This window comes from Candoia aspera, chromosome 6 (genome assembly GCF_035149785.1).
Source record: "Candoia aspera isolate rCanAsp1 chromosome 6, rCanAsp1.hap2, whole genome shotgun sequence".
Lineage (NCBI taxonomy): Eukaryota > Metazoa > Chordata > Lepidosauria > Squamata > Boidae > Candoia > Candoia aspera.
Window position 1 is genome coordinate 5889378 of NC_086158.1, and position 27552 is coordinate 5916929.

General features: G+C 46.9%; 1 protein-coding gene across 1 annotated transcript in view; it reads left to right on the forward strand.

Moving 5' to 3' along the window:
* The window catches only part of LOC134499612 (cytochrome P450 2J5-like), a 43524-nt gene that overhangs the window by 10583 nt on the left and 5389 nt on the right, over nt 1-27552 (forward strand). The window contains exons 3-9 of the mRNA XM_063306338.1: nt 13263-13425; nt 17176-17325; nt 17543-17703; nt 19591-19767; nt 24664-24805; nt 26377-26564; nt 27086-27227. Of these exons, the coding sequence (XP_063162408.1) occupies nt 13263-13425; nt 17176-17325; nt 17543-17703; nt 19591-19767; nt 24664-24805; nt 26377-26564; nt 27086-27227 (1123 nt within the window). The remainder of the gene's footprint in view (nt 1-13262; nt 13426-17175; nt 17326-17542; nt 17704-19590; nt 19768-24663; nt 24806-26376; nt 26565-27085; nt 27228-27552) is intronic.

Here is a 27552-nt window from a genome sequence, read left to right on the forward strand (position 1 = left end):
CAAGTGCAGGGGAGTCAGCATCACTTAATTGAACATACCAGTCAGCTGCTTGACCCTTCAACTTGGTGGCAATGGCATTTATTTTAGACTCTTTGGAAGGGAAGCATGCCCCAAACTCTCTCATATAATTCTTAGCATTAGTCAAAAAGAAAGATAACTTTGTTGGATCCCCATCAAATTTGACAGAAAAGTCTCTCACTCCGCCTCTGGCTGGAGTGGAACCAGTAGGCGCTTGAGTGGTTTGGCCCCAGGTTACAGTAGGTTTACCTTTACGGGGTGGGGAAACTGATGGCCAGGCTCTGCGGTGTGGAGAGTCATCCCGGAACCATCTCCGGCGCCGTTCCGCCGGTGGTCTAGATGGGAGGATGGGGATGGTTGCGGGAAGCTGGGATCTCCTCTGCGTCTCCCCTGCCCCTTCAGTGACAAAGACAAGTTTTTCAGCATGTAGTCTATCGATTCTATTTTGGCTTCCACCACTCTTAGTCTCTCAGGGATTTGAGAGTCCCTTCTCTTTTGTGTGCCCGGTTTCCTCTCAGTCGACACCATAGTAGATTCTTTGTCTGGGGTTAGTGGGAACTGATATTTCCAGGGTGTCCCCGACGTTCCTGGTTGGGGGTCCCCCACTTCATCCAAGATGATCAACTCGGTGAGCGATTCGCTTGGTGCCGGTTGCTTTGGCTCTTCCCCATTGTTGGATTCTTCTGAATCAGAATTGGAATTTGATTCATCCTTTGACAGGTCTCAGGATTCCGAAGGTTCTGTGGTGATGTTTAGTTCTCCACTTTTGACCGTCGACTCGGGCATCAAGCTAGCTGTTTCCTCGAGTCCCCCGGTCATGGATTTCGACTCAGCCATCGTTAACTACTTTCCCTCACAAGAAACTAATCTTGGTAGGAGCTAACGGTATAATTTTGGGATTCTCAGCTTTATGTAATGATTGCCTACTCTAATGGATATCAGACTCATAAGCAGGGTTTCAAAGATATGTGATTTATTGAAGAATAGCATGCAGGATCGGAAAGAAAGCTGAGAATGATTAAAGTGTGCCAAATTCAAACTAAACACCCTAGGTGCAAATGAAATCCCTCCCCCCATAGAATCTTCTCAAGTCCACAATCCCAGGTGCTCCTAACGGTTTCTGACAGTCTGCGGGAAAAGTCCTTGAACAGAGAAAATAACCCAAACACATTCCATTGTACTGATTTCACATACAGAGCTCGGTACAAGGTCTCACAGCAGCTCCCTCCCAATCAGAAACGCGCATCAGCACCACGGCATGTGAAAGGTTATGATGTATAAACTACATTGAAACAGTGAACATGACAACACCCTTCATATCTGCTTGGTATGTAGTACAGGATGAGCTGGAGAATGGTGGTTATAAAGTCTAATTTAACTCCCTCTCCTCTTCTGGCACATTCTCCAGCACCTAGGCCCTTAACCATGGAAGATACCAAACTTCTTAGTGTTCAAAAATGGTTTGCAAGAAACTGTGTGTGACGGGGAATATCATTTAGTCAGGCACTACTGTTGGCAGAATTATAGTACTCTAGTAATATTCCTCCAGTAGGGCCCTACCATAATTAGACATTCTGTGCTAAATAAACTGAAGTAAGACTTTTGTCTAGATAATGAGAGCTACTTTCTTCTTCTGGGTTCCGCTATTTCACCAGAAAATCAGAGGGAGAAGAATTGTACAACTCAAGATGTAGGTTCAACAACCATAAAATTCAGGATGTGGTAGCAGATTCTTTTAAAGTGATTGAGAACTGTAGAATTATTTTGGGATGCCTGAACACTACAGAAGCATCAGGATTCAACCCTTGAGGAAGCACCAATCAGATTTTACTTAAACTAATGTATCTCCAAGCAACAGTTACACAGAACAGAAGAAAAAAGAATTTATGACCAGGGAATGTTTGTACACATTTGTTTGTCCATGGGTGTCTTCCAAGCAAAGCATGTGCATTCTCAGAGGAGTGATTCAGCTGCAGAGAGAGAAAAGCTCATTCCCTTTCTCTTCTTGGTCTGGGGAAAGCCAGTGACCAGTTTGCCCTGTTAGTAATCTGAGCAGCATGTGGTATGTCTTGCAAAATCATGCTGGTGCTCCTCCTTACCATTAAGGGTCTGCTACTAGACCCACATTCCTTTCCTCTGAGACTAATTTGTCTGTCTGTCTGTCTGTCTGTCTGTCTGTGTAAGGGTGGTAGGGGAAAACCTTCCTTTGCCCCTGAATAGATTTTACCATTTCAGCTCAGGAAAGGTCTCTGTTGCCCTTTCGGCAGAGATACACTGAAAGGAGGCGGAAAACAACAGCAGCAGCAGCAGCAGACCAGCTGTTCAGCATCACTTCTGTATCAAAAATATGCAGTACTTGCAGCCTCTTGTCCCCAGCTTTTCTGCCTTTCTCTGGAGCCAGAGAAATTGGTTCTGCCATACACAGACTAACATGGCTCTCCTCCACAGTATCTGCATGAATCATATATCACAGGGAGGTTGGTCATTTTTTTTAACCACTTACCCAATATTTTGTATGGAGATAGAACTGCTCCTTTGGTATGACAAAGGTGTTGTCTACATACGGGATCCATCCTTTGGGTTGTATGTCTGGGAGTGCTGTAGTTTCTAGATGCTGCATTACGGTCTCGGCTATGAGTCCTGAGAACGGTGATCCCATGGGTGTCCCTCTGACCCGTTGGTATGTTTGTCCATCAAACTGGGAGTAGGTGGTGAGGCAGAGGTCAATGAGGTCCATGATTCTGGGTATTTCGATCGTAGCGTATTTGGCTAGGTCAGGCGTGTTGTGTCGGACTGCTGCCATGGATTCTTTTGCTAGTGCTGCACCTATAGAAGCGTGGGAGGATGGGTCCACTGATTTTCATCCACCATTGTTTGTTTGTGATTTGACCTTTCTTCCTTAGGTCATTCAGGGTCCTCTTGATCAGGTTGTCCAGCTTCTGCACTAGGTCGGTGTTTACTGGGATGTAGGTTTCTTTGTCCTCCAGTAATTCTTTGGCTTGTTTATGTATTGTGTTCTGGCCACGATCACTGTGGTTCAGCCTTTGTCTGCTGGGAGGATGGTGATGGTTTGCCCTTCACTAGGTTTTTGAGGGCTGCTCTGTCCTCTGCTGAGAGTTGGTTCTGCCTCTGGGTTCTTCTGGTCTGTGGTATGATCGTCTGCCTTATGTTTTCTCGGGTCTCTGGGGCAAATGCTGTGGTTTTCAATGCTGCTTCTAAGGCTGCAAAGAAATCAAATTGATTAGCATCGCGCATGCTATAGTTGAAGCCCTTCGGGAGGAGGTTGTGTTCTACAGGGAGAGTGGGCAGCTGGACATGTTGACTACCCATTTGGGATCAGGTACCTCTTTGCTTCTGGGGTTTGGCTTGAGCACTGTGGTTTGGAGATTTGTTTTCCTTCTTCAGCTTGTCTTAGCAATGTAGTCTTGATGGGGGTGGTCCACATTCCCGTGTGTTCTGGTTCATGGTTTGTTCCAGTTGCTCCTTGGGGTGATCTGTGGTGTGCTGGTATTTGTTTAGCCTGAGGTGAGCAGCCGTGATCATTAGCCATGCCATTTTTCGGCTGCTTTGTTCAGCTATTTTCCATCCAGCTGTGCAGCTTATTGGAGATTTGTGTCTGGCACTGGTGGGCAGGGCATGCTGTCCTAGGCATCTGTGCACAAAGAATAGTTATCCCTTGGTGGGGCTTTGCCTACCTTCACATTTCTCCCATCCGCGTGCATTCTAAAGCCTTTGATGCCCATTGTTGTTTATTCGTTTAGTCGCTTCCGACTCTTCGTGACTTCATGGACCAGCCCACGCCAGAGCTTCCTGTCGGTCGTCAACACCCCCAGCTCCCTCAGGGACGATTCCGTCACCTCTAGAATATCATCCATCCACCTTGCCCATTCCAACAACCTAAGAGACGGCTTTATACATGGACTTCACCAGATGGACAACACCGAAATCAGATTGATTACATCCTTTGCAGCCAAAGGTGGCGGACATCTGTACAGTCGGTAAAAACAAGGCCTGGAGCTGACTGTAGTTCAGATCACGAACTTCTTCTTGCACAATTTAGGATCAGATTAAAGAGATTAGGGAAGACCCACAGATCAACTAGATATGAGCTCACTAATATTCCTAAGGAATAAGCAGTGGAGGTGAAGAATAGATTTAAGGGACTGGACTTAGTAGATAGGGTCCCGGAAGAACTCTGGACAGAAGTTGGCAGCATTGTTCAGGAGGCGGCAACAAAATACATCCCAAAAAAAGAGAAAACCAAGAAGGCAAAATGGCTGTCTGCTGAGACACTAGAAGTAGCCCAAGAAATAAGGAAAGCAAAAGGCAACAGTGATAGGGGGAGATATGCCCAATTAAATGCAAAATTCCAGAGGTTAGCCAGAAGAGATAAGGAATTATTTTTAAACAAGCAATGCGCGGAAGTGGAAGAAGACAATAGAATAGGAAGGACAAGAGACCTCTTCCAGAAAATTAGAAACATTGGAGGTAAATTCCAGGCAAAAATGGGTATGATCAAAAACAAAGATGGCAAGGACCTAACAGAAGAAGAAGAGATCAAGAAAAGGTGGCAGGAATATACAGAAGACCTGTATAGGAAGGATAACAATATCGGGGATAGCTTTGACGGTGTGGTCGGTGAGCTAGAGCCAGACATCCTGAAGAGTGAAGTTGAGTGGGCCTTAAGAAGCATTGCTAATAACAAGGCAACAGGAGACGACGGCATCCCAGCTGAACTGTTCAAAATCTTGCAAGATGATGCTGTCAAGGTAATGCATGCTATATGCCAGCAAATTTGGAAAACACAAGAATGGCCATCAGACTGGAAAAAATCAACTTATATCCCCATACCAAAAAAGGGAAACACTAAAGAATGTTCAAACTATCGAACAGTGGCACTCATTTCACATGCCAGTAAGGTAATGCTCAAGATCCTGCAAGGTAGACTTCAGCAATTCATGGAGCGAGAATTGCCAGATGTACAAGCTGGGTTTAGAAAAGGCAGAGGAACTAGAGACCAAATTGCCAATATCCGCTGGATAGTGGAAAAAGCCAGGGAGTTTCAGAAAAACATCTATTTCTGTTTTATTGACTATTCTAAAGCCTTTGACTGTGTGGACCATAACAAATTGTGGCAAGTTCTTAGTGGTATGGGGATACCAAGTCATCTTGTATGCCTCCTGAGGAATCTGTATGTCATGCGCTGCCTCCCTCTGAATAACATTCAGACACTGGTTTGCGAATCAGGCTCTGGTTTATTGCAGGGCAGGTACAGCGTTGGTAGAAAAAAGCTGAGAGTGACAGGAGCGCGCCAGTGCGGGGTTTAAATACCCCGCGCCGGTCAGTGCCCCCTCGCTCACGGTCACGTCACCCCCCTTTGTCCCATGCGTTGCCCTGCCGGTGGGTGAGGGTTTCCAGGATCGCCCATCATCAGGTTTCCATTCTTCTGCTGATTGCTTTCAGCTGGGCGATCCCCGTTGTATTGCCGCTGATGGCTTGGGTGGCTCCGTGATCCGTTTAGCTATTGTTTGTTAGCCGTTAGTCGTTGTGGGTTGATGGCTACTTAACTTGTGCCCCTTCACTTATTTCCTTGTCATTGTCATGTGTGCCATTGCGCTGATGACTTTAGCTCAACGGCACTCATGACATACTGCCCCCTTTTCGAATAGTGTTCTCCCCCGGTTTTCTGGGTTTTCCCCGTGGAGCTGTCAAAACGCCACATTTTTTTTTTTTTTTTTTCAAAGTTCCCGCCGGAGTAGTTGTCGCCCCTCCCTTTGCTCCTCCCTCTGCCACGTGTCTTCCCAGGGTGTGTCCATGGTGCGCATGCTCGGGTCCTGACCTGGCGTGCGCATGCTCCAGCCACACCCTGTTTGTTTGGCTCAGTTCGGCGAGGCGAGAGGCGTGGCTGGTCGGGTGCTTCTCAGCTCCAGGTAGGGCCCTTCTTTTCTTATTTAGAGTGCGTCGCCTTTGTTGTGTCTCCTGGGCGTTGCCCCCAGGTTGCCCTGTTAACTTGCTTGCCACTCCCCCGCGGCCGGGGGGCGGGGGGAGGGTGCTGGCGATCGTTTGTCACCACCCCGTGGGCCCGGGGCGGGGGGAGTGAGTCCCGGGGGGGGGAAGGTCCACCCAAGTCGCGGGCTTGGGGGGGGCCCTTTCCCTTGGGGCACGGGAGGCGGGGGGGGGCCTGCGGGGGGGGGTTTGGTTTTGCTGACCTTGGTTGCGGTTTGTCGGGGTATGCCCGGTGAAATGCTCTGGTCAGGTCAGGCACGTTAACGTTGTGCGCCGCCACCCATTCCGGGTGGGGGAAGTGTTTCCACCTGACCAGATAGTGTAGAGTTCCTCGTTGCTTGCGGGAGTCGAGAATGTCCCTTATCTCGAAGTGGTGCTGCCCGTCGATCATTAGCGGTGCGGGCTGTGGCGTGCTTGGGTGCCATCGGGAGGTGGTTGCCGGTTTTAGGAGGCTGGTGTGGAACACCGGGTGGAGTCTCCGGAGGTTGTGTGGCAGGTCCAGGCGTATTGCTACCGGGTTCACTATTTGCGTGACTCGGAACGGCCCAATGTACTTAGGCCCCAGTTTTTTCGAGGGTTGGGTTGACTTTAGGAACTTGGTGGATAGATAGGCCATATCCCCCGCCTGGAACGTCGGTTGTTCGCGCCGGTGCTTGTCGGCCTGCTCTTTGTAGGCAGCCTGTGCCTCCTTCAGCGCCGCCGTGATTACTGGCCATGCTTCCGCGATCTTCCGTCCCCAGTCGCTCGCGTCCACCTGGGGTTCCGGGGGTTGAGGTAGCTCCGGTATGGGGACGAAGTCGCGCCCCGAGACTACTTCGAACGGAGTTTTCCCCGTGCTCATGTGGACGGCGTTGTTGTATGCGACTTCGGCGAACGGGAGCAGTTCAGCCCAGTCGTCTTGGTGGTAGTTAGTATATGATCGTATAAATTGCTCTAAGGTGGCATTAAGAACCTCAGTGGCTCCGTCCGTCTGAGGGTGCCAAGCCGTAGATAGGGCCTGTTGGGTCCCCGTCAGCTTCAGGAAGGCCCGCCAGAATTTGGAGGTGAACTGTGTGCCCCTGTCGGTCACCACACGTGCGGGACATCCGTGTAGCCTGTACACGTGGATGAGGAAGAGTTTGGCTAGCTGTTGTGAGGATGGGACCGACGTGCAGGGGATGAAGTGGGCCTGCTTTGAGAAGTAGTCCTTCACCACCCAAATGGCCGTTTTCTTCTGGCTGGGTGGGAGGTCCACTATAAAATCCATAGAGATTTCCTCCCATGGGCGGGAGGGTTCTGCCACCCGTTGCAATAGCCCCGCGGGTTTGCCTGGTGCCCGTTTGACCCTAGCGCACGTTGGGCAGGATGCCACGTAGGTTTTTACGTCTCGCCTGAGCGCGGGCCACCAGAATTGACGCCGTGTTAGGTGTAGGGTCTTGAGGAACCCAAAGTGTCCCGCTTGCTTGGCGTCGTGTGACCTATGCAAGATCGCCTGGCGTTGCGAGTCCGGGACGTAGATTCTGCCTTCCCCCCATGCCAGGTCTTGCGCCATCGTTACCTTGTCGGGGTTTGCCAGGAACCAGGGGTCGGTTTTGAGGGCGGCGGCGAGGTCCGTGCGCATTCCCCCTGGTAGTTGCGGTTGGCTTCTTTCCGTCGCCGGTTGTCCCGCCGTCGGCTGCGCCGTAGAGTCGAGCTGCCTCCGTGCGCCGCTTCGGGTGGTCACGGCCATCCCCAGTTGCGAGGCGGATAGGACCGTCCCAATGGTGTCTGGGGCGGGCTCTTCGTCTTGAGGCAGTCGGGAGAGGGCGTCGGCCAGGAAGTTCTTCTTGCCCGGCATGAACTTCAGCTGGAAATCAAAGCGGCTGAAGAATTGGGCCCATCGGACCTGTTTTGGGCTAAGGCGTCTAGGCGTTCGTAGGGCCTCGAGGTTCCGGTGGTCCGTCCAGACCTCGAATGGTTGGGTGGCTCCCTCGAGTAGGTGTCGCCATGTCTCTAGTGCCGATTTCACCGCGAAGGCTTCTTTCTCCCAGACGTGCCATCACCTCTCTGTCTCGGAGAACTTCCTTGACAGGTAGGCGCATGGTTTCAGGAGTCCCGTGGGGTCTTTCTGTAGCAGGATGGCTCCCAGGGAGAAGTCTGAGGCGTCGGCTTGGACCACGAACGGCCGTTCTGGGTCCGGGTGCGCGAGGATTGGCTCCGTAGTGAACAGTGCTTTCAGCTTGTCGAATGCGGTCTGGCACGCGGGAGTCCAATTCAGCACTGTGCCTGGGTTCTTGGCGCGTCGGGTGTCCCCCACCCCTTGGTTTTGAGGAGGTCCGTTAAGGGGAGGGCTATCTCAGCAAACCCCCGGGCGAATGACCTGTAGAAATTCGCGAATCCCAGGAAGCTCTGTAGTTGCCGTCTGTTGCGGGGCCGCTCCCAGTTTAGCACCGCTTCGACTTTTGCGGGGTCCATTTCGATGCCGTCCCCGGAGATTCGATACCCCAAATAGTCTAGGCGCTCTTTGTGAAACTCGCACTTTGTAGGCTTTGCATAGAGCTGCGCCCTTCTGAGCTTGTCGAGGACTTGCCTGACCAGGGTTACATGTTCCTCGTGCGTTTTTGTGTAAATAAGGACGTCGTCGATGTAGACCAGGACCCCTTTAAACAGATGTTCATGCAGTACCTCATTGATGAGCTGCATGAACACCCCAGGGGCCCCCGCGAGTCCGAAGGGCAGTACCTTGTACTGGAAAGCGCCTAGGGGGCAGTTAAACGCCGTCTTCCATTCGTCCCCCTCCCTGATTCGGATGCGATAGTACGCCTCGCGAAGGTCCAATTTGGAAAAGACTTTGCCCGTGGACAGGTGGGCGAGCATGTCCTTCACCAGGGGTAAGGGGTATTTGTTGGACAGGGAAGCCGCGTTTAGGCCCCGGTAGTCGGTGCAGAGCCGTAGGGTCCCGTCTTTCTTCTCCCGGAATAAGACGGGGGCTCCGACCGGTGAGCATGCTGGCTCTATGAATCCCCTGTCTAGGTTTTTATCGATGAACTCCCGGAGGGTTGCCATCTCCTTCGGGGTCATCGAATAGATTTTTGGTCGAGGTAAGGGGACGTCGGGCAGTAGGTCGATCCGGCAATCCGTCTTGCGGTGGGGGGGTAGTTGGTCAGCCTCTGCCTCTCCGAAGACCTCGGAGAAGTCGGCGTATTGTTCTGGTAGGTCTGCTGTGGTAGCGGCGTTGTCTTGTGTGGTCGCCTCCGCTCGTCCTACCGTGGGGTTGCTTTTGCCAGCTGGAACTGGTGCTCGATACTCGCCGTCGCCGAATGTGAAGGTGCGGGTCGCCCAGTTGATCCGCGGGTTGTTTGTCGCGAGCCATGGCATCCCCAGGACTGCAATGGGCCGTCCGATGTGCGTGACTACGAACGATGTGCGCTCGGTGTGAGTGCCCATTTGCAGGGTGACCGGCTCGGTTTGTAGCGTGGCTGGTTTCCCTCCCGCTGTAGAGCCGTCCAGCTGGTGGAATGCCAGCGGCGTGGGGAGGGGGAAGCAGCGGAGGTCGAGTTTGGCGACTAGGTCGGGGTGGATGAGGTTTTTTGAGCACCCCGAGTCCACTAGTGCCGCGGCCGTGGTGGCTCCGTTGCCGGTAGAGAGTTGAATTGCTGCCAATATTACGGAGCTTTTGTCGTTTCGTTGAGGTGGTCCGCGTTGCTGTCCCACCGCCTGCCTCGCCACGCGTCTCAGAGCAGGCGGGGAGCATTTCCCGCCGGCTGGTCGGGGTCGGTATTGTCCTCTTCCCCCCAGTAAGCGTCCCAGCCCTCTTCCGGTGTCGCTGTGGCCACGGTCATTCGGCGGTGAGGCGGCGGCCCCGGGTTGGGTGGTTTGGGGCTAATTTTCGGGGTGGGCTTGGGCGCGCTGGTCGGCGGTCGGTTGGCGAAGCAATCCGCCGTCTTGTGCCCTAATTTGCCACACCTCCCGCAGGGCTCCCGGTTGAACTTCTTTTTTGGGTATATGGGGCCGGCCATCCCCCCGTGTGGTGCGGGTACCTTTTTCCCGGCATCGTTTGTGTCTTCCGTGGTTGTCATGAGGAAGGTGCGGTGCGCGTGTTCGGCTTTCCCCGCGAGGTGGATCCACCCGTGTAACGTTTCTGGGTCGTCGCGGTAGAGGGCCCATTGGAGAACGTCGCGGTTGAGCCCCCTTTTGAAGATTTCCAGCAGGGTGGTCTCGGACCAGTCGCTGACCTTCCCCGCAAGGGCTTTGAACTCCAGGGCGTAGTCAGGGACCGTGCGGGTGCCCTGTTTAAGTCTTTGGAGTGCGCTTTTCGCCCGTACTTTGGCTAGGGGGTCTTCGAAGTAGTTTTTCATCTCTTTGATGAAAGCAGGGAAGGTGGCGAGGGCGGGGGAGCTGGACTCGTACAGTTGGACGTACCAGTCCGCCGCCCTGTCTTGGAGTTTGATCGCCACGGCGGCGATCTTGTCGGCCTCGGAGTCATAGGAGTGTCCGTGCCTCCCCATGAACTCCCTAGCGTTGGTCACAAAAAACGAGAGTTTTGTGGGGGTCCCATCGAAGAAGATGGGGAAGTCCTTTGGGGCCCGGGCGTTTTGTGCGGCCCCGCCTCTCGCTTCTCGGGGTGTGGTGTCGGCCGCCTGTGCCGTCTGCTGGCCCTCCGCTGGCCCGTGTGGGTTCGATGCTTCGCTCGGGGTGTGGGCTTGTGCGGGGACGTCGTTGGGTGGCGCGGGGGGCATAAGCGCCTGGAGCATGGTCCGGAGTTCCGTCAGCTGAGCCCGCATGGCCGCGAGTTCAGCTCGTGCCTCCTCGTCCACAGCCCGCGCCGCCGCTGGGGCCGGTTCCGTTGGCGCGTCCTCGGGGGTGGGTTGCCGGCGGGGTTCATCGTCCCTCTGCCGCGGGTCCGCTTCCTCCGCCGTCTGATGGGTGTCTCCGTCGTCCTCCTCCGTGTTGAGCGGCGTGGGGCTGTCGCTCCACGCCCGTTGCTGGGGTGCGATGTGGGGCGCGGGGTCCTCCGCTGGTTTCGGAAGTCGTGCTGCTCCCTCCCGCGGTCGGGTTGCCTCCGTCGCCATCTCCCCTTGGGGTTGGAGCTGAGGCTCGGGTCGGGTGGGGTGGGCGTCCATGGTTCCGGGAGTCCGCGGTGCCTCTGGCCTTGGTCGGTCCTCCTCTGTCTCTTGCCGCGCGGCTCCTCTGCCTCCCTCTGAATAACATTCAGACACTGGTTTGCGAATCAGGCTCTGGTTTATTGCAGGGCAGGTACAGCGTTGGTAGAAAAAAGCTGAGAGTGACAGGAGCGCGCCGGTGCGGGGTTTAAATACCCCGCGCCGGTCAGCGCCCCCTCGCTCACGGTCACGTCACCCCCCTTTGTCCCATGCGTTGCCCTGCCGGTGGGTGAGGGTTTCCAGGATCGCCCATCATCAGGTTTCCATTCTTCTGCTGATTGCTTTCAGCTGGGCGATCCCCGTTGTATTGCCGCTGATGGCTTGGGTGGCTCCGTGATCCGTTTAGCTATTGTTTGTTAGCCGTTAGTCGTTGTGGGTTGATGGCTACTTAACTTGTGCCCCTTCACTTATTTCCTTGTCATTGTCATGTGTGCCATTGCGCTGATGACTTTAGCTCAACGGCACTCATGACACTGTATAACGACCAAGTAGCAACAGTAAGAACAGACCACGGAACAACAGACTGGTTTAAGATTGGGAAAGGAGTACGGCAGGGCTGTATACTCTCACCCTACCTATTCAACTTGTATGCAGAACACATCATGCGACAAGCTGGCCTTGAGGAATCCAAGGCTGGAGTTAAAATCTCTGGAAGAAACATTAACAATCTCAGATATGCAGATGATACCACTTTGATGGCTGAAAATGAAGAGGAACTGAGGAGCCTTATGATGAAGGTGAAAGAAGAAAGTGCAAAAGCTGGCTTGCAGCTAAACCTCAAAAAAACCAAGATTATGGCAACCAGCTTGATTGATAACTGGCAAATACAGGGAGAAAATGTAGAAGCAGTGAAAGACTTTGTATTCCTAGGTGCAAAGATTACTGCAGATGCTGACTGCAGTCAGGAAATCAGAAGACGCTTAATCCTTGGAAGAAGAGCAATGACAAATCTCGATAAAATAGTTAAGAGCAGAGACATCACACTGACAACAAAGGCCCGCATAGTTAAAGCAATGGTGTTCCCTGTAGTAACATATGGCTGCGAGAGCTGGACCATAAGGAAGGCTGAGCGAAGGAAGATCGATGCTTTTGAACTGTGGTGTTGGAGGAAAATTCTGAGAGTGCCTTGGACTGCAAGAAGATCCAACCAGTCCATCCTCCAGGAAATAAAGCCAGACTACTCACTTGAGGGAATGATATTAAAGGCAAAACTGAAATACTTTGGCCACATAATGAGAAGACAGGACAGCCTGGAGAAGATGCTGATGCTAGGGAGAGTGGAAGGCAAAAGGAAGAGGGGCCGACCAAGGGCAAGGTGGATGGATGATATTCTAGAGGTGACGGACTCGTCCCTGGGGGAGCTGGGGGTGTTGACGACCGACAGGAAGCTCTGGCGTGGGCTGGTCCATGAAGTCACGAAGAGTCGGAAGCGACTAAACGAATAAACAACAACACCTTGCCCATATGTGGGTCCAATAGAAGAGAATCTCTGTAGCTCAGGGTTGAGCTATGGAGTCCTTGGTGCTCTGTGAGCTTGGTTGGTTGTTTGCAGATGTTTCATTACCTGACCAGGTAGCACCATCAGTGCCAGTGAGTATGCGATAATGAAACATCTGCAAGAAAACAACTGGGCTTAGAGAGCACCAAGGAGGCCACAATAGACAGTAGCTGTCAGTTGGAACATGGGGAGTGGATGGCTTAACAAAGCAGAGAGCAAACAGGGTGAGAAAGCTTCTGAAAACCATCCAAATTTCAGTGCTCAAAGGATGTGGCTCATGGACAAGCAGTTTCAGACAATGACTGACTCACCTATCTGTCTGTCACAGAAGGACTGGGCATTCAGCAGATCCTCCCTCATCCCAGGCAAGGGAGAAGGGAGCCAACAAATGGGAGATGGTGGATTTCAAGTAGAAACAGAGAAGAAGGAACATCCCAGGAGAATAAATGGAAGTAGTTAAAGAAGTTCTGGGCAGGGATCTGAGGAAAAAAAGAATTCTAAAGAGAAGAGAATGGCATATGCTGAAAGGCCTTAGAATTGAGCATTTAGGTGACATATTACTGGCAAATAATCTGTTTTATTTGATTGTTAACATTTCTCATCTTTGATTCACCTGGCAGAATGCAAAACGATATGGAAATATATCCACCATGCTTTTAGGGCGTACCCCTTTAGTAGTGCTGTCTGGATTCAAAACTGTGAAAGAAGGAATGACCAGCTTCTCAGAAGTATTCTCTGATCGACCAGATGATCTTTTCCTGAATGCTTTAGGGAAAGGAAAGGGTAAGTGCAAATAGTACGGAATTGTACATAAATAACCATCACACGCTTCCAGTTTGTGGTAATATTATGCATAGCACAGAAAAAGAGTAAGTCATAACACACAAAATGATTTAAAGGCATGAGATAAGCAAAACAAATATTGCTCAATTCCCTTTACACCTAATTATTGTCTATGTCCATATCTTTCCGTCTGGTCGGTTACACCCATACTTTGACTCAGACATTGCCTCTTTTCCTTAAACTTCTACCTCTTTCTTCTGAGGATCTCATCCACCTCATCCAGCTACAACTTTCTCCAGCTTCCCCTTCCTCTTGACCCCTTCCCTCATCCTTCATATATTTGTTTTGCAAAGTTGAGTTTCATCAATACTCTCTATAGGACCAACCCGTCGAAAGGTACTAATTTCATATTGACCACCCGCATATGTCTTCAATCTACATTCATTGATCGCCTGTCCTACCTCTTTTTGTTTTACCAAATCCACTTAACTGTATGTGTGTTGAGGTCATCCCACACAACTAATAGATTCTCAAAGTGTGATAAGAAAATATTCTTCCAACTTCTGTTGCATCTGGTTTATAAAAAGTTAATTCTTGATTCAAGTTATATTTATGGCACATTAGAAAAAATAAGATAACTATTGCTTGTAGCTATTGAAGATGTTAGGAGGACATGCTCTTTATTATGTTTATTAATCAATTCAACAAAGGACTGAGTTACTAGCAAATAATCTCAGATGAGCTCTGATGTGGAATGGAAAAAGGCATAGGATGTGTCTAACAAATATAACTGCTGGAGAACTTAAGCTTATCATCTGCTGTATGTTGGAAGTCAGCATTTTAGTATGATAGCATTTGACTGAAATCAGTGGGGTGAGGTGAGGCGTGTATAAGATGGAACGGAACCAGTTTGGGGTTTCCTGGTATGGCCAGATTTCTATGGTAATTGGCAGAGGGAAGTTTGATGATGAGAACTGGCCATGCCAGAATAACTGTGACCAACACTTTGGTGCAGATCCCCATTTCTGGGCCAGTATCTCTTGGAGGCAGGGAGGTCAGATTGCTAGGAGCCTTGTTCTCAGGCTACTGTTGGTAAATCTTAGGTCGATTTGGAATAAGACCTCATCCATGCACAATATGGTGGAAGATGAACAAACTGATTGGGCACATTTTACTGGGGAACGTAAGGGTTGGGGGTTTCAACTACCAAAACCTGTGGATGGGTCCAGTGCTGCTTAAGAATTATGGTCAAAGTGGCAACCATGGGCTTCTCCCCAGTTATCTCAGCCCCACTTCATATTGGCAGTTACATGGTAGACTTCATGTTCACCTCAGAGGAAATGGTGCATGATCTGGAAACGGAGGAGATTGTCATCAGCCTTTCTCCAGTGGTCAGCTGATTTCTTAGTCAAGCTGCAGGTTATTGTCATGGATGGCAGACTAATTAAGACGGTCACCTGCTGATAAGTCTGAAAGTTCCAATACACTTAAGTAATTACTGACTTCCTCCATTGTTTAATTATTTCACTTATTGATTGGTTGGTTGGTTGGTTGGTTGGTTTTATACCCCACCATAATCAGTTGAGTCTCAGCCATTTATGATGACTGCAGGTTGACAATTTAAACATCTTCATAAATGACCAACATAAACGACAACAAAGAGAAGGAAACAATAAAAATGAAACAATAAATTAAGCCAACAGAATCATGAAAAGTTGGTTATGGAGAGCTTCTTGAAGACAGTAGGGAGCGGGCAAATGAGTGCAAGGCCATTCCAAAGGAATTGCACAGAAAGACAGCATTTGGGTAACATTAAGAATCCCTTATTTTTAAAAAAAGTTAGGAGCACTTTGGTTTTTAGAGACTTATATTAATGCAGTAATTTGGCTTTCACTTTTCCAACCTGTCAGCTAATAATTTTGAATTTTTGTAATCAACTTGATTTATATTTGTTCCAGGATCAAAATACCATTTCTCAAAATATATTTATTTATTTATTTCTCTATCAAATTTATGCACTGCCCATCTTATCTCTTCCAGCTCATGAGCATTTCAAGGAATATTGTCCCTCATATGGGCATTAAGAAGGTTAATGACAATGCATCTTGGGTTTTGCTACCTTGTTTGCTTTACTTTACTGTATAAACTCTAGAAATAAAGTTCCATGACTTTTTTCTAATTGCCTGTCCATTAGTCCCAAACGAAAAGCCTCTGGTTTCAATTGGACTTTAATCTTTAAAATCTTCTGGATTAATGCATGTATTTGTATCGAACCTTTTTAGCTGTTTTACACATCCACCAAGCATACTAAAATATCCCTTCTTGTTGTTCCTATTTCCATCAAAGATTCAAAGTCCCTTTACACATTTGAGACAATTTCTCTGGTGACAGATACCAATGATACATCATTTTATAAAAGTTCTCTTCAAGATTAGAACATAATGTAAATTTCAATCCTTTCAGCCACATATTTTCCCATTGATCCATTTGTATATTGTAACCAAGGTTTTTGGCCCATTTTATCATACATTCTTTCACTTCTTCTGCTTCTGTCTCATATGTCAATAGAGGTTTATACATTTTATCAATAACGTGTTCCTCATTTGTGCACAATTCTATTTCAAACTCAATCTTAGATTGTACAAAACCATAAAGTATTTTATCCACTTTAACTCTTTCTGATAATTTTACATAAGAAAACCATTGACAAGATATCCTTCTACTGTTAACTCTTCTCTTGATTTTATCTTACAATTCCTTTGAGAAAATTCTAGTACATCACGGCGAGTTAACCATTTGTGTTTTCTTATTGTTTCTCCTCTATAGAATGTTTCTTGCTTCTTGGCACAACCTAGATTTCTCTTTAGTCCATACTCTAAAAATGGCCCACCTGACATAATGTCAGTAGCCGGGTCTCTTGAAATCCAACTCATATCTATTCTTGAAAAAGATCTGTGTCGTTTTGAAAAATAGCTGTACCCTCTTGAACTCCCATTCTTCTGTGCCCATACATCAACCAACCCGAAATTGTCCATCAAATCAAAGAAAACTTTTGGCAATTTACCCAGAATAATTTTAATATTTTTCTCAGAAGTCCTGTCCAGTTGGGGGGAGACCATTCCAATACCCCATCAAATACTAACTCCCATAGGAAAAATCCACTACTCTCTCCATAAATTTATAAAAAGTCACTTTATCTTCATTTGGGCATACATGGCCAGAATCTTATAAAATTGCAGCATGTCACAAGAGTTTCATATTCCCACCTGAAATCCAGAGAGATTTTTGGCAAGAACTAGATCTAACCATTTTTCACATGAAAGTTATCAGAAATGATTTATCATTGTCTGCGGATGCCCTCAGATATTGGACTTTCAAATGGTCACACCTGAAAGAAAACTAAAATTTTCACCACCCAGTTTGTAAAAGTGGTATTCCTGACTCACCAGGTAATATTAAGAGTTTGATTTTTTTTCCTATTCCTCCTTCATTTCCACAAAGACTTTCACCTCCTCTCCTTCTCGCCTAACCTGCTTTTACCACACCAGGTACGATTGGTTCTTAGATGGCTAAAGGTTCACATGCCTGTAAGGTAAGGAACCAGCTGCAGACATTAAGGTTATTGGTAAAGAGAACCTCCTCCCCTCCAGGGCACCGTCAAGCCACGAAAAGATTTGCAAAGTCTCATCAACCATTTTTTCACATGAATGTTATCGGAAATAATTTATCATTGTCTGATGATGCCCTCAGGAATTATTCTTTCAAATGGCCACACCTGGAAACAGCAGCGACACATCGGCGTCTCTGCTTTGCGGAAGCTGGGCCTGGGGAAGAAGAGCCTTGAGCATCAAATAGAGGAAGTTGCTCAGAAGCTGGTAGAGATCTTTGCACAAACAAAGGGTATGTCATTTGGGGCAAAGACACGGGCTCATGTCCCTGTCTGCAGAAGTCTTTTCCACTCTGGGTATTTCAAATAAAAACAGATATATTTGATATTTTTTTTAAAAATGACGAGAGTTCCCAATTTGCTTCCCTCATCCCCTTAGGAGTTCTGTTCTTTAGTATTAACGGGTTAACAGGAGAGGCTGAATTAATTATAAAATATCTTCATTTGCAGGACAGCCATTTGACCCTTTAATTCCAGTGCTAAATTCAGTTTGTAATGTCATATGTGCTTTGAGTTTTGGACATCAGTTTGCTCCTGAAGATGAAAACTTCCAGAAGCTCATTCAAGCCCTTAAAATTATTTTGGAAGTCATTGGTGAATTTTTCTATATGGTGAGTCATATTTTCTACTAAAGAGACAAAGGTCCCCAGAACCCTACGTTTCTACCAGTATTGACTGAATGTAAGGCATGACAATCACAGAAAGTAAGGCATGGAGGACGCCTTGTAAGTCATCTAAGATACTTCTCTCCCCAGTATGTCTGTGTGCCTTCGAGTCAGTCCTGGTGACTTCCTGAACAAGTCTCTGCAGTTCTCCTGCCAAGATTTCAGAAGTAGTTTGCCATTGCCCTCTTCCTAGGGCTGAGAGAGAGGGACTGGCCCAGGGTCACCCAGTTGATTGAGTGCCTGAGTCTAGAAGATCTCATGGTCTCCTGGTTTCTAGGCTGGTGCCTTAACCACTGCACCAAAGTGGCTCTCCCCAGTGCAAGAATCCATCATTTCAGTACCACCAGCAGATGCCCATCTACCCCATGTTTAAACACCCACCTCTAGAAAAAGGTGATCCACCACTTCCTCAGCCCATCATTGAACAGTTCCTACCATTATCTCTTGACACCCAAGAAAAATCTGCTTCCTTATAATTTAAACCCATTATGTTCCCCTGGCTTCTGGAGCAACTCTGAGCCATCCTGCTTCTCTTCTACGCGATGCTCCTTCAGATACCTGAGGGCAGCGATCATGGTCCCTTGCAGTCTTCTTTTCTCCGGGCTAAACCGACCTACTGCTTCCAATGGTTCCTTTTAAGTTTTTCCTTCCAAGACCCTGGTCATGTCAGCTGCTCTCCCCCAAATACACTTCAATTTGTAAATGTTGTTCTGAAGTTTAGTGTAGAGAACTAGATGCAATATTCCACTGGGGTCTGAATTATGAGGAATCAGAGGAACAATGATTCCTCTTGATCTTGACGCTGTGCTTCTGCTGATCTACCCTAGGACTCCTTTTCCATTTCTGGCAGCTGCAACACCTTGTTAGCTTATGGTCAGCTAGTGATCCAACAAGACAGCTAGATGCTTTTCACATGTATTGTCTCCCATAATACAGAAATATGCCTTTGATTTTTCCTACTTGTAGGTAAGATTTTTCATGTGTTCCTGTCAAGATTCTCTTGAATACAGTCTTCTAAGGCGTTTTCTTATACCCCTCCCCCACACCTTTGTGTCATCTGCAAATCTGATAATCGTGTCTTCTAACTTTCCTTCAGGTCAGAATGCAGGGCCTAGAATGTAGCTGTGTTACACCTCTCAACACCTCCTCTGAACCTGTGAACTCTCCAGTCATACCTGTGGCTCTGGGTGGCTGACAGGGTTAAAACAGGCAAACCCACCAGATATAACCCCCCAACCCAAGGATAAACAATGACCTCACTTGTCATCAGGAATAACAGAGCTCATCTAGCCACTTGACTCAAACGTTTTTGGAAACGATCAGGCCTTCAGTGTCGTCTGAAACACTAACAGGGTTGGGGACATCTGAATCACTTTGATCAGGGATGCCCATTTTTGATTCAAAGCATTATCCTGAGGTGCTAACTCAAGCAATCTAGACAACAAACTAGCAGACTGTGAAAATCCAACCCATGTCGTTAATGGATTATTGAGCCTGGAATCCATTTGGGCTAATGTATTAAATCACAGCTCAGTTAGCCACAGGTAAGCATATTTACAGAGGCTGCTGTAGACAAGAAGAGAATTTTATCATAGCTTTTTAATAATCATTCTCTCTCCAACATTATCTGCTTCCTAGAAGAAGTTAGAAACAGAGTTTTTCTGGGGGGCTTTGGGGGTCTGACACCATGTATTTTTCTGCCACGTTTACTGAGTTTGTAATATTTGTGTTTGATTATTAAGTGCTGTCTGTTACTGTGAGCTGCTGGGAGTCCTCTATAATTGTGGTGGGAAATAAATAAATAACCTTTGCTGTTTTTCTGTTTTCAATTAGATGTATAATTTCTTCCCACGGTTAATGAACTACCTCCCAGGGCCCCACAAGGAGGCCCTGGCTTCTGCAGAGTTGATCCGTTCCTTTGCAAAGCAGGAAATAGAGGAACACAAGGAATTCCACTCTCTGCACGAGCCACAAGATTTCATCGATCACTACCTTCTTCAGATGGAGAAGGTATGGGTTTCTTGTAGTTCCATACGTGGGCAAGGAATTCGGATGACCTTCCTGGCTAGCAGTAAACAGGAGGAGTACTGATATTGTGTTCCTTCATTTTGGGTCTGTCTTTATTTTTCATTCAGTTCCAATTTTGAATTTAGCCTATGCTAAATTCAGTTTTACTGGACAAAACGCCTAAAAGAGATGTTATTTTCGTCATGGGAGACTGGAATGCTAAGGTGGGCAGTCAAATGACACCTGGAATTACAGGTAAGCATGGCCTGGGAGAACAAAATGAAGCAGGACATAGGCTGATAGAATTTTGCCAAGACAACTCACTCTGCATAACAAACACCCTCTTCCAACAACCTAAGAGACGGCTTTATACATGGACTTCCCCAGATGGACAACACCGAAACCAGATTGACTACATCCTTTGCAGCCAAAGGTGGCGGACATCTGTACAGTCAATAAAAACAAGATCTGGAGCTGACTGTAGTTCAGATCACGAACTTCTTCATGCTCAATTTAGGATCAGACTCAAGAGATTAGGGAAGACCCACAGATCAGCTAGATATGAGCTCACTAATATTCCTAAGGAATATGCAGTGGAGGCGAAGAATCGATTTAAGGGACTGGACTTAGTAGATAGGGTCCCAGAAGAACTCTGGACAGAAGTTCGCAACATTGTTCAGGAGGCGGCAACAAAATACATCCCAAAGAAAGAGAAAACCAAGAAGGCAAAATGGCTGTCTGCTGAGACACTAGAAGTAGCCCAAGAAAGAAGGAAAGCAAAAGGCAACAGTGACAAGGGGAGATATGCCCAATTAAATGCGAAATTCCAGAGGCTAGCCAGCAGAGATAAGGAATTATTTTTAAACAAGCAATGTGCTGATGTGGAAGAAGACAATAGAATAGGAAGGACAAGAGACCTCTGTAATGATTGCCTATCCTAATATACTCAGACTCACAAGCAGGTACTTAATGATATCTGATTTATTAAAAAAGTAGTATGCAAATACAGAGAAAGCTGAGAATGAGTAAAAGCGCGCCAAATACAAACTAAAAACCCTTGCCTCAAACGTAATCCCTCCCCTCGCCCTGCCGTTGCAAACTCCCCCCCCCCCAGGTGCTGGTAACCATTTCAACTACTATCCTGGGAAAGTAACCTTGAAGACATGAGATAACCCAAACACATTCCAACCCAGAAGCCAAAGGATAACTCCCCGAGATGGAATCCTCTGCCCTTCCCAGATGAAACACGTATCAGTGAAATGACATGCGAAATGTTACGATGTACCAGGAACATTGGAACGGTGAACATGACATACCGCCCCCCCAAAAATTACTAAGGAGCAGGTTTCATAGGATAAGCTATATGAAAGCATCTAACTAAAATAGGATATTGAACATCGCAGGCAGCCACCCATTCAGGGTGGGGGAAATGCTTCCACCGAATGAGGTACTGCAGGGTGCCATGAAGCCTGTGAGAATCAAGGACCTCCTTCACCTCAAAATGTTGCTGTCCGTCAATCATAATTGGCGCAGGAGGTGTAGGTTGGAGATGCCAGCGATCAGAGTGGTTGACAGGCTTGAGCAAGCTGCAGTGAAAAACAGGATGTAAACATCTAAGATTGTGAGGCAAATCCAATTTAAACGTGACAGGGTTCACAACCCCCACAATGGGAAAAGGACCAACAAATTTAGGAGCCAATTTTTTTGACGGCTGAGGAGACTTAATGAATTTGGTGGAAAGGTAGACCTTATCACCAACTTTGAAAGCAGGTTGAAAGGCCCGTCTCTTATCAGCATGCAGTTTGTAGGTAGACTGGGCATCCGCCAACGCCTGTTGAATAACTGGCCAAGAATCAGCCAGGTGTGCAGCCCAATCAGAAGCAGAACAGGGCGGTGTCGTGGGTTGAGGTAAATCAGGAATGGGAACAAAATCCCTGCCAAACACAGTATGGAAAGGGGTGTGCTCTGTGCTCTGATGGACGGTGTTGTTGTAAGCGACTTCAGCAAAAGGCAGGAGATCAACCCAATTGTCTTGCTGATAGTTGACAAATGCCCGCAAAAATTGTTCAAGGGTAGAATTAAGAGCCTCTGTAGATCCGTCAGTCTCAGGATGTGACGCAGTGGACAATGCTTGCTTAGTGCCCACTAGCTTTAAAAAATGCCCTCCAAAACTGAGAAGTAAACTGTGTTCCGTGGTCTGTGACCAAACGGGAAGGGCTCCTATGAATCCTGTAGATGTGGACTAGGAATAGGGCTAACTGCTGAGCAGACGGAATGGGGGCACATGGAATGAAATGGGCTTGTTTGGAAAAGTAGTCTTTCACCACCCAAATCACAGTCTTTCTCTGACTAGGAGGCAGGTCAACAATAAAATCCATGGAGATCTCCTCCCAAGGATGGGTGGGACTGGCCACAGGCTGTAGCAAGCCTTGCGGTTTGCCTCCCTTCCATTTTGACATGGCACAGACAGGACACGAAGCAACATATTCCTTGACATCACGTCTTAATGTAGGCCACCAGAATTGGCAGCGCACCAGGTCTAAGGTTTTCACGAAGCCAAAATGACCAGCCACTTTATCATCATGAGACCTACTCAAAATCTCCCTTCGCAAACTGTCAGGGACATAGAGGTGGTTCTGCTTCCATGAGAAGCCTCGGTCAAATGTAACATTGTCTCTATTCGCTTGCAACCAAGTGTCAGATTTCAGTTCTGAGAGAAACTTTTGTTGCAATTGCGAAGGAACCTCCGGTCTTCCCCCAGCCGGTGAAACTGAAGCAGAGGGCAGCTGCGCACAAGTCTGACTGCGAGTGACAGCTTGCAGTCCCAACTGTGGTTCTGTCCACAGTGTACCCACAACGTCAGGTGCCTGGACAGAGTCCTGGGGCAGGCGGGAAAGCGCATCAGCCAGGAAGTTTTTCTTACCCGGAATGAACCTCAATTTAAAATGAAAGCGACTGAAAAATTGAGCCCAGCGGATCTGCTTAGGACTGAGTTTACGGGGTGAGCTGAGCGCTTCCAAATTCTTATGGTCAGTCCAAACCTCAAAAGGACATTTGGCCCCCTCTAAGAGGTGGTGCCATGTGTCCAAAGCAGCCTTGACTGCAAAAGCCTCTTTTTCCCAAACATGCCATCGCCTTTCCGTCTCAGAAAATTTGCGGGACAGATACGCACAAGGCTTCAGGTGGCCCGCAGCATCCGCCTGCAGCAAGAGTGCTCCAATTGAGAAATCGGAAGCATCCACTTGAACCACAAAGGTTCTAGTGGGATCAGGGTGTTGCAGAATGGGTTCAGCAGTGAACAGGCTTTTACGTTTGTTGAAAGTCAACTGGCATTCAGGTGTCCAATTGAGCAATGCTCCCGGGTTCTTCACCTTTCGTGTGTCCCCCAGCCCCTTCGTATGTAATAAATCAGTGAGAGGCAATGCAATTTCTGCGAACCCCTGAATGAACTGGTGATAATAGTTGGAAAAGCCAAGAAAACTCTGGAGCTGCCTGCGAGTACATGGGTGCTCCCACTCCAAAATAGCTTGAATCTTCGCAGGGCCCATTTCAATACCCTTGTCTGAAATTTTGTACCCCAAGTAGTCAAGCTGAGTCTTATGAAATTCACACTTAGAAAGTTTAGCATAAAGCTCAGCCTTTCTCCATCCTCCAAGAAATCAAGCCAGACTGCTCACTTGAGGGAATGATATTAAAGGCAAAACTGAAATACTTTGGCCACATAATGAGAAGACAGGACACCCTGGAGAAGATGCTGATGCTGGGGAGAGTGGAGGGCAAAAGGAAGAGGGGCCGACCAAGGGCAAGATGGATAGATGATATTCTATAGGTGATGGACTCGTCCCTGGGGGAGCTGGGGGTGTTGACGACTGACAGAAGCTCTGGCATGGGCTGGTCCATGAAGTCACCAAGAGTTGGAAGCGACTGAACAAATAAATAAACAACAAATTAGTTTGCTTCTAAATAAGAGCTATATTGTACCTCTGCTCTCGTTAGACACGGAAGGTTCTTTGTTGGGGGGAGATGGAAATTAGTAGCTTACATTTGTCATCTTCTCACTCCTACCACTCCTTGGAGGGTAAGGACTTTTGACTAATTCATACTTGACTCATTCCTGAAATGATTGGAAAAGGACAGATACTTTCACAAAGTATTTTGAACATTTTGAAATAAGGAAAAAAGATCTCCAATGTTTTCACAAAAAGACCCAGAATGATTTTTTTTTAGAAGCAACTTTAATCAATTTGAAGTTACTTTGCACTGTGCTCACCATTTCACATGGTCTGTAGTGTCTCTACAGTCACAAGGCATGGTAGTGCAGTAGTGCCTCACAATCAGAAGTCAGTTATGACTCCACCTATTTGAACTGGTCACTTTATTTCATTTGATTACAGTCTTGAGTGTACCATTGGTCTGGTCAGCACATTCAAGGTATCCAGGCTTGTTAATCTTCAGCCTCCTTCCTAAACCATTAAGAGGCACCTTCCACCTTGCTATTAATTGTTTGAGGCTGCTTCACGTTTCACTGTCTATCAAGATATTGTCAGCATATAACAGCATCCATGGGTGTTGTGACTGTAGGTTTCTGGTTACAGTGTCCATACAGAGAATAAAGATCAGGACAGAAGTTGAACACAGCAGATACACTGTATGAATTAAGTGATAGCCAGATGAGGTCATGTGGTACTTGATCAAATGCTTTTTCTAGGTCAGTCGGTGCCATGTGCCCACAGGTCTTAAAGTTGCCATGGTGGAGAAACCCTCCTCTAAGGCATTGATTGTCCTATCTAACAACCAGAAATATACTTACTTTCATGACTTGTGACAAAGTAGCAAAAATAACCACAGGAAAGTTGCATAGAATTCAATGTAATTTTCATTTTCCATTTTAAATATCAGAGCAGGAATGACCCCAACTCCACCTACAATGAAGAGAACCTGGCTCAGTGTATTTTTGATCTTTTTGCTGCTGGAACAGACACAACCTTTGCTACTCTGATGTGGGCCCTTCTCCTCTTGGCAAATCATCCGAACATCCAAGGTGAGAGAAATCTGGGCATTGAGAAAAAAGGGCCACTCTGAGGTTCCAAGACACACGGGAATTATTTGAAATTATTTGAAATATTAATGGCTATTGAATGATAAACTGAATCTATTCTTCATAATAATTTTCCTATGTGGATTCTTGAACCTACAGTCAGGAATATGATCTTACCACAAATAAAGGAAAGCAAAGAATGTACTTACAGAGCTCCTTCCTTGATATCTCCAATAAAATACTGAGTGATGAACTAAAAACTCAGAATCTGTACAGATCTAAAGCATTTAACCCAGTTTAAATGCAGAAATCTACTGATGTTTTCAGATTTGGTACTTGTTTTAAGCCTAAATCGTATGTAGATGACCAAAGCAGAGTATGATAATGAACGTACAAGGGCTGCACAAAAATTTGATCCAGATTATTTTCCAGAGAATTATTGGGTTTTAGAATTTAATAGCCCCTTGTATTTTACATTTATTTATATTGTATTTTATGTTTGTAAATTGTTTTATTTTTATAGGATTTTAATTGTTTATTATTATAGTTTTAACTTTCTTGTAAACCGCCCAGAGTCCCTCTTTTGGGGGAGATGGGCAGTAGCAAAATCTGAATAATAAAAATAATAAATAAATAAATAAAGCACACCAGTGGATAAAGAAACTTTAAGCTTTATTATAAACTTAAGCAAACAAAGTTAAACAAACACAGTTTAGGCAGATTATAAAAGGTAAAGGTTCCCGTTTAGTTGTGTGCAACATGAGGGGGCAGTGCTCATCTCCATTTCATGGCCGAAGAGCCAGCAGCGTCCAAAGACACTACAAAGGCATCAAAAGCATAGCATAAAGAGAAATCATAACATTCCTAAGCAAGTTGACACCCAGTCCCTTTTATGTTGCCAGGAGTCTCCTGACCAAGGCAACAGGGACCCCCCAGGGTGGCAATGTTCTACAGCATCCAGTGCACTGAATCTGTACAGAAGTATCCAACCTCCAAAACAATTCTAAAGGTTCTATGCAAGGCTGGCTCTGAAACCTCGTGACCAAGTTTCCATGTTACCGAGGCTGTATGGCCTTACCTTGACTGGGGTCTGGAGCACCGGTTTATGACCTCACCCCAAAGCTTGGGAAGCTTTACAGTTAAGCCAGTGCTTAACAAAACAATCGGGGGTGGGGGTTCCCCTCATCCCTCCCCCGCCACTCCAGACTTTTGGAAGGGCTGTTGGAAGAGTGGGCTTATTCTCAAAGTAACAACCTTGTGGTTTTATCTCCACCCCTCATGCCAAACAGAAATAAAAACAAGCCAATTAAACATCAGCATAGCTCAAAGTAAACCCTAATCTTACTTGTGTGAGGGAGAAAATCAACATTTGTCACTTAACTCTTTGAGATAACAATGGTCTTCCACAATGCCACTACAATTCTTTCATACTATACAAAAGGAAGATGGGATTACATTTAATGCTATGAAGGCTATTCCACTTCCTAAAATCCTACCGACGATTAAAATTAGGAAATAAATAAGTGAAGCACAATATTGGAAATGAAGCTTCTATTTCCATCATTTTTTTCTAGAGAAAGTCCAGAAGGAGATTGAAGATGTGTTTGGCTTCTCGGGGTCAATTTCCTATCAAGATCGGAAGAAGCTGCCCTACACCAATGCTGTGCTGCATGAAATGCAGCGTTTCAAATATGTCTTGATTAGTGGCCTTCCCAGGAAAAGTACAAAGGATGTGAAGATGAGGGCTTTCCACATTCCAAAGGTAGAGAAACTCCTTCTGGCTGCATTCCAGAAGTCCAACATGGAAGGAAAAGCAGAAGATGGCACTTGGATAGATGCCACCTGCTCAGGAACTGCCAGTTTACTTGTGCAAAATCAAATGGGCAAGAAGAACATATTTATTTTGGGGTGGGGGGTGGTTAAAGCTAGATCCTTGAATGTTTTATAATTATTCTAGGAAAAAATGATGATAGGAAATTAAGGGCTGAACTTCAGTTCAGACTTGTAGTCATATATGGCCATGTTTCTTCACTGATATGTCCCCTTCCTGGGGCAACCTGGAGTGATAAAGCAATATGGAGCCAGCCCTTTGTTTTCATGGAAGGAAGGGGAGAAGGGAAGCTCAGCTGTTGAGCAGCCGCTGCTGTCAGAAACTCCTTCGAAAATGAACAGATATGGGTCCAGAAAGGCAAGCTGTGAGCAAATGCTTCATCAATGTTCTTTGACTGTTTTTCCCTGTTTCCCTTATGAAACTGCTCTGTTTGGTCATCTCTTCCTTCACAGGGGGCCTTTATTTTCCCAGACATGCGCTCTGTTCTTCATGATCCTGAACAATGGGAGACGCCTGAAGAATTCAACCCAAATCACTTTTTAGACAAGGATGGGAAGTTCATCGCTCGAGAAGCGTTTCTCCCATTCGGAATAGGTAAATCCGTGGGTCCAGAGCAGCTTACATTTTATAGATCCCCACCTCAACCACCCCGGGTAGCTCTGAGGTCATCATGGTCTGAATATGGAACCAAGAAATCCTGATTCCTTCTACTTTCAAAACTCAAAGAGGTTGAAGTTCTTCTTAGGCTATGAACTTTGAAGAACAAAGGAATACTAGTTAGATTTAGGTTGCAAACTTACACAGTAGGGCTTTGTAAGACGTGTACAAGATGGCACTATTATCTTGTATAAAGCACTTGTACATTGCAGCAACTATTGTCTGTAAATCCAGTAATACCTGGGGGTTAGCAAGGACTCCT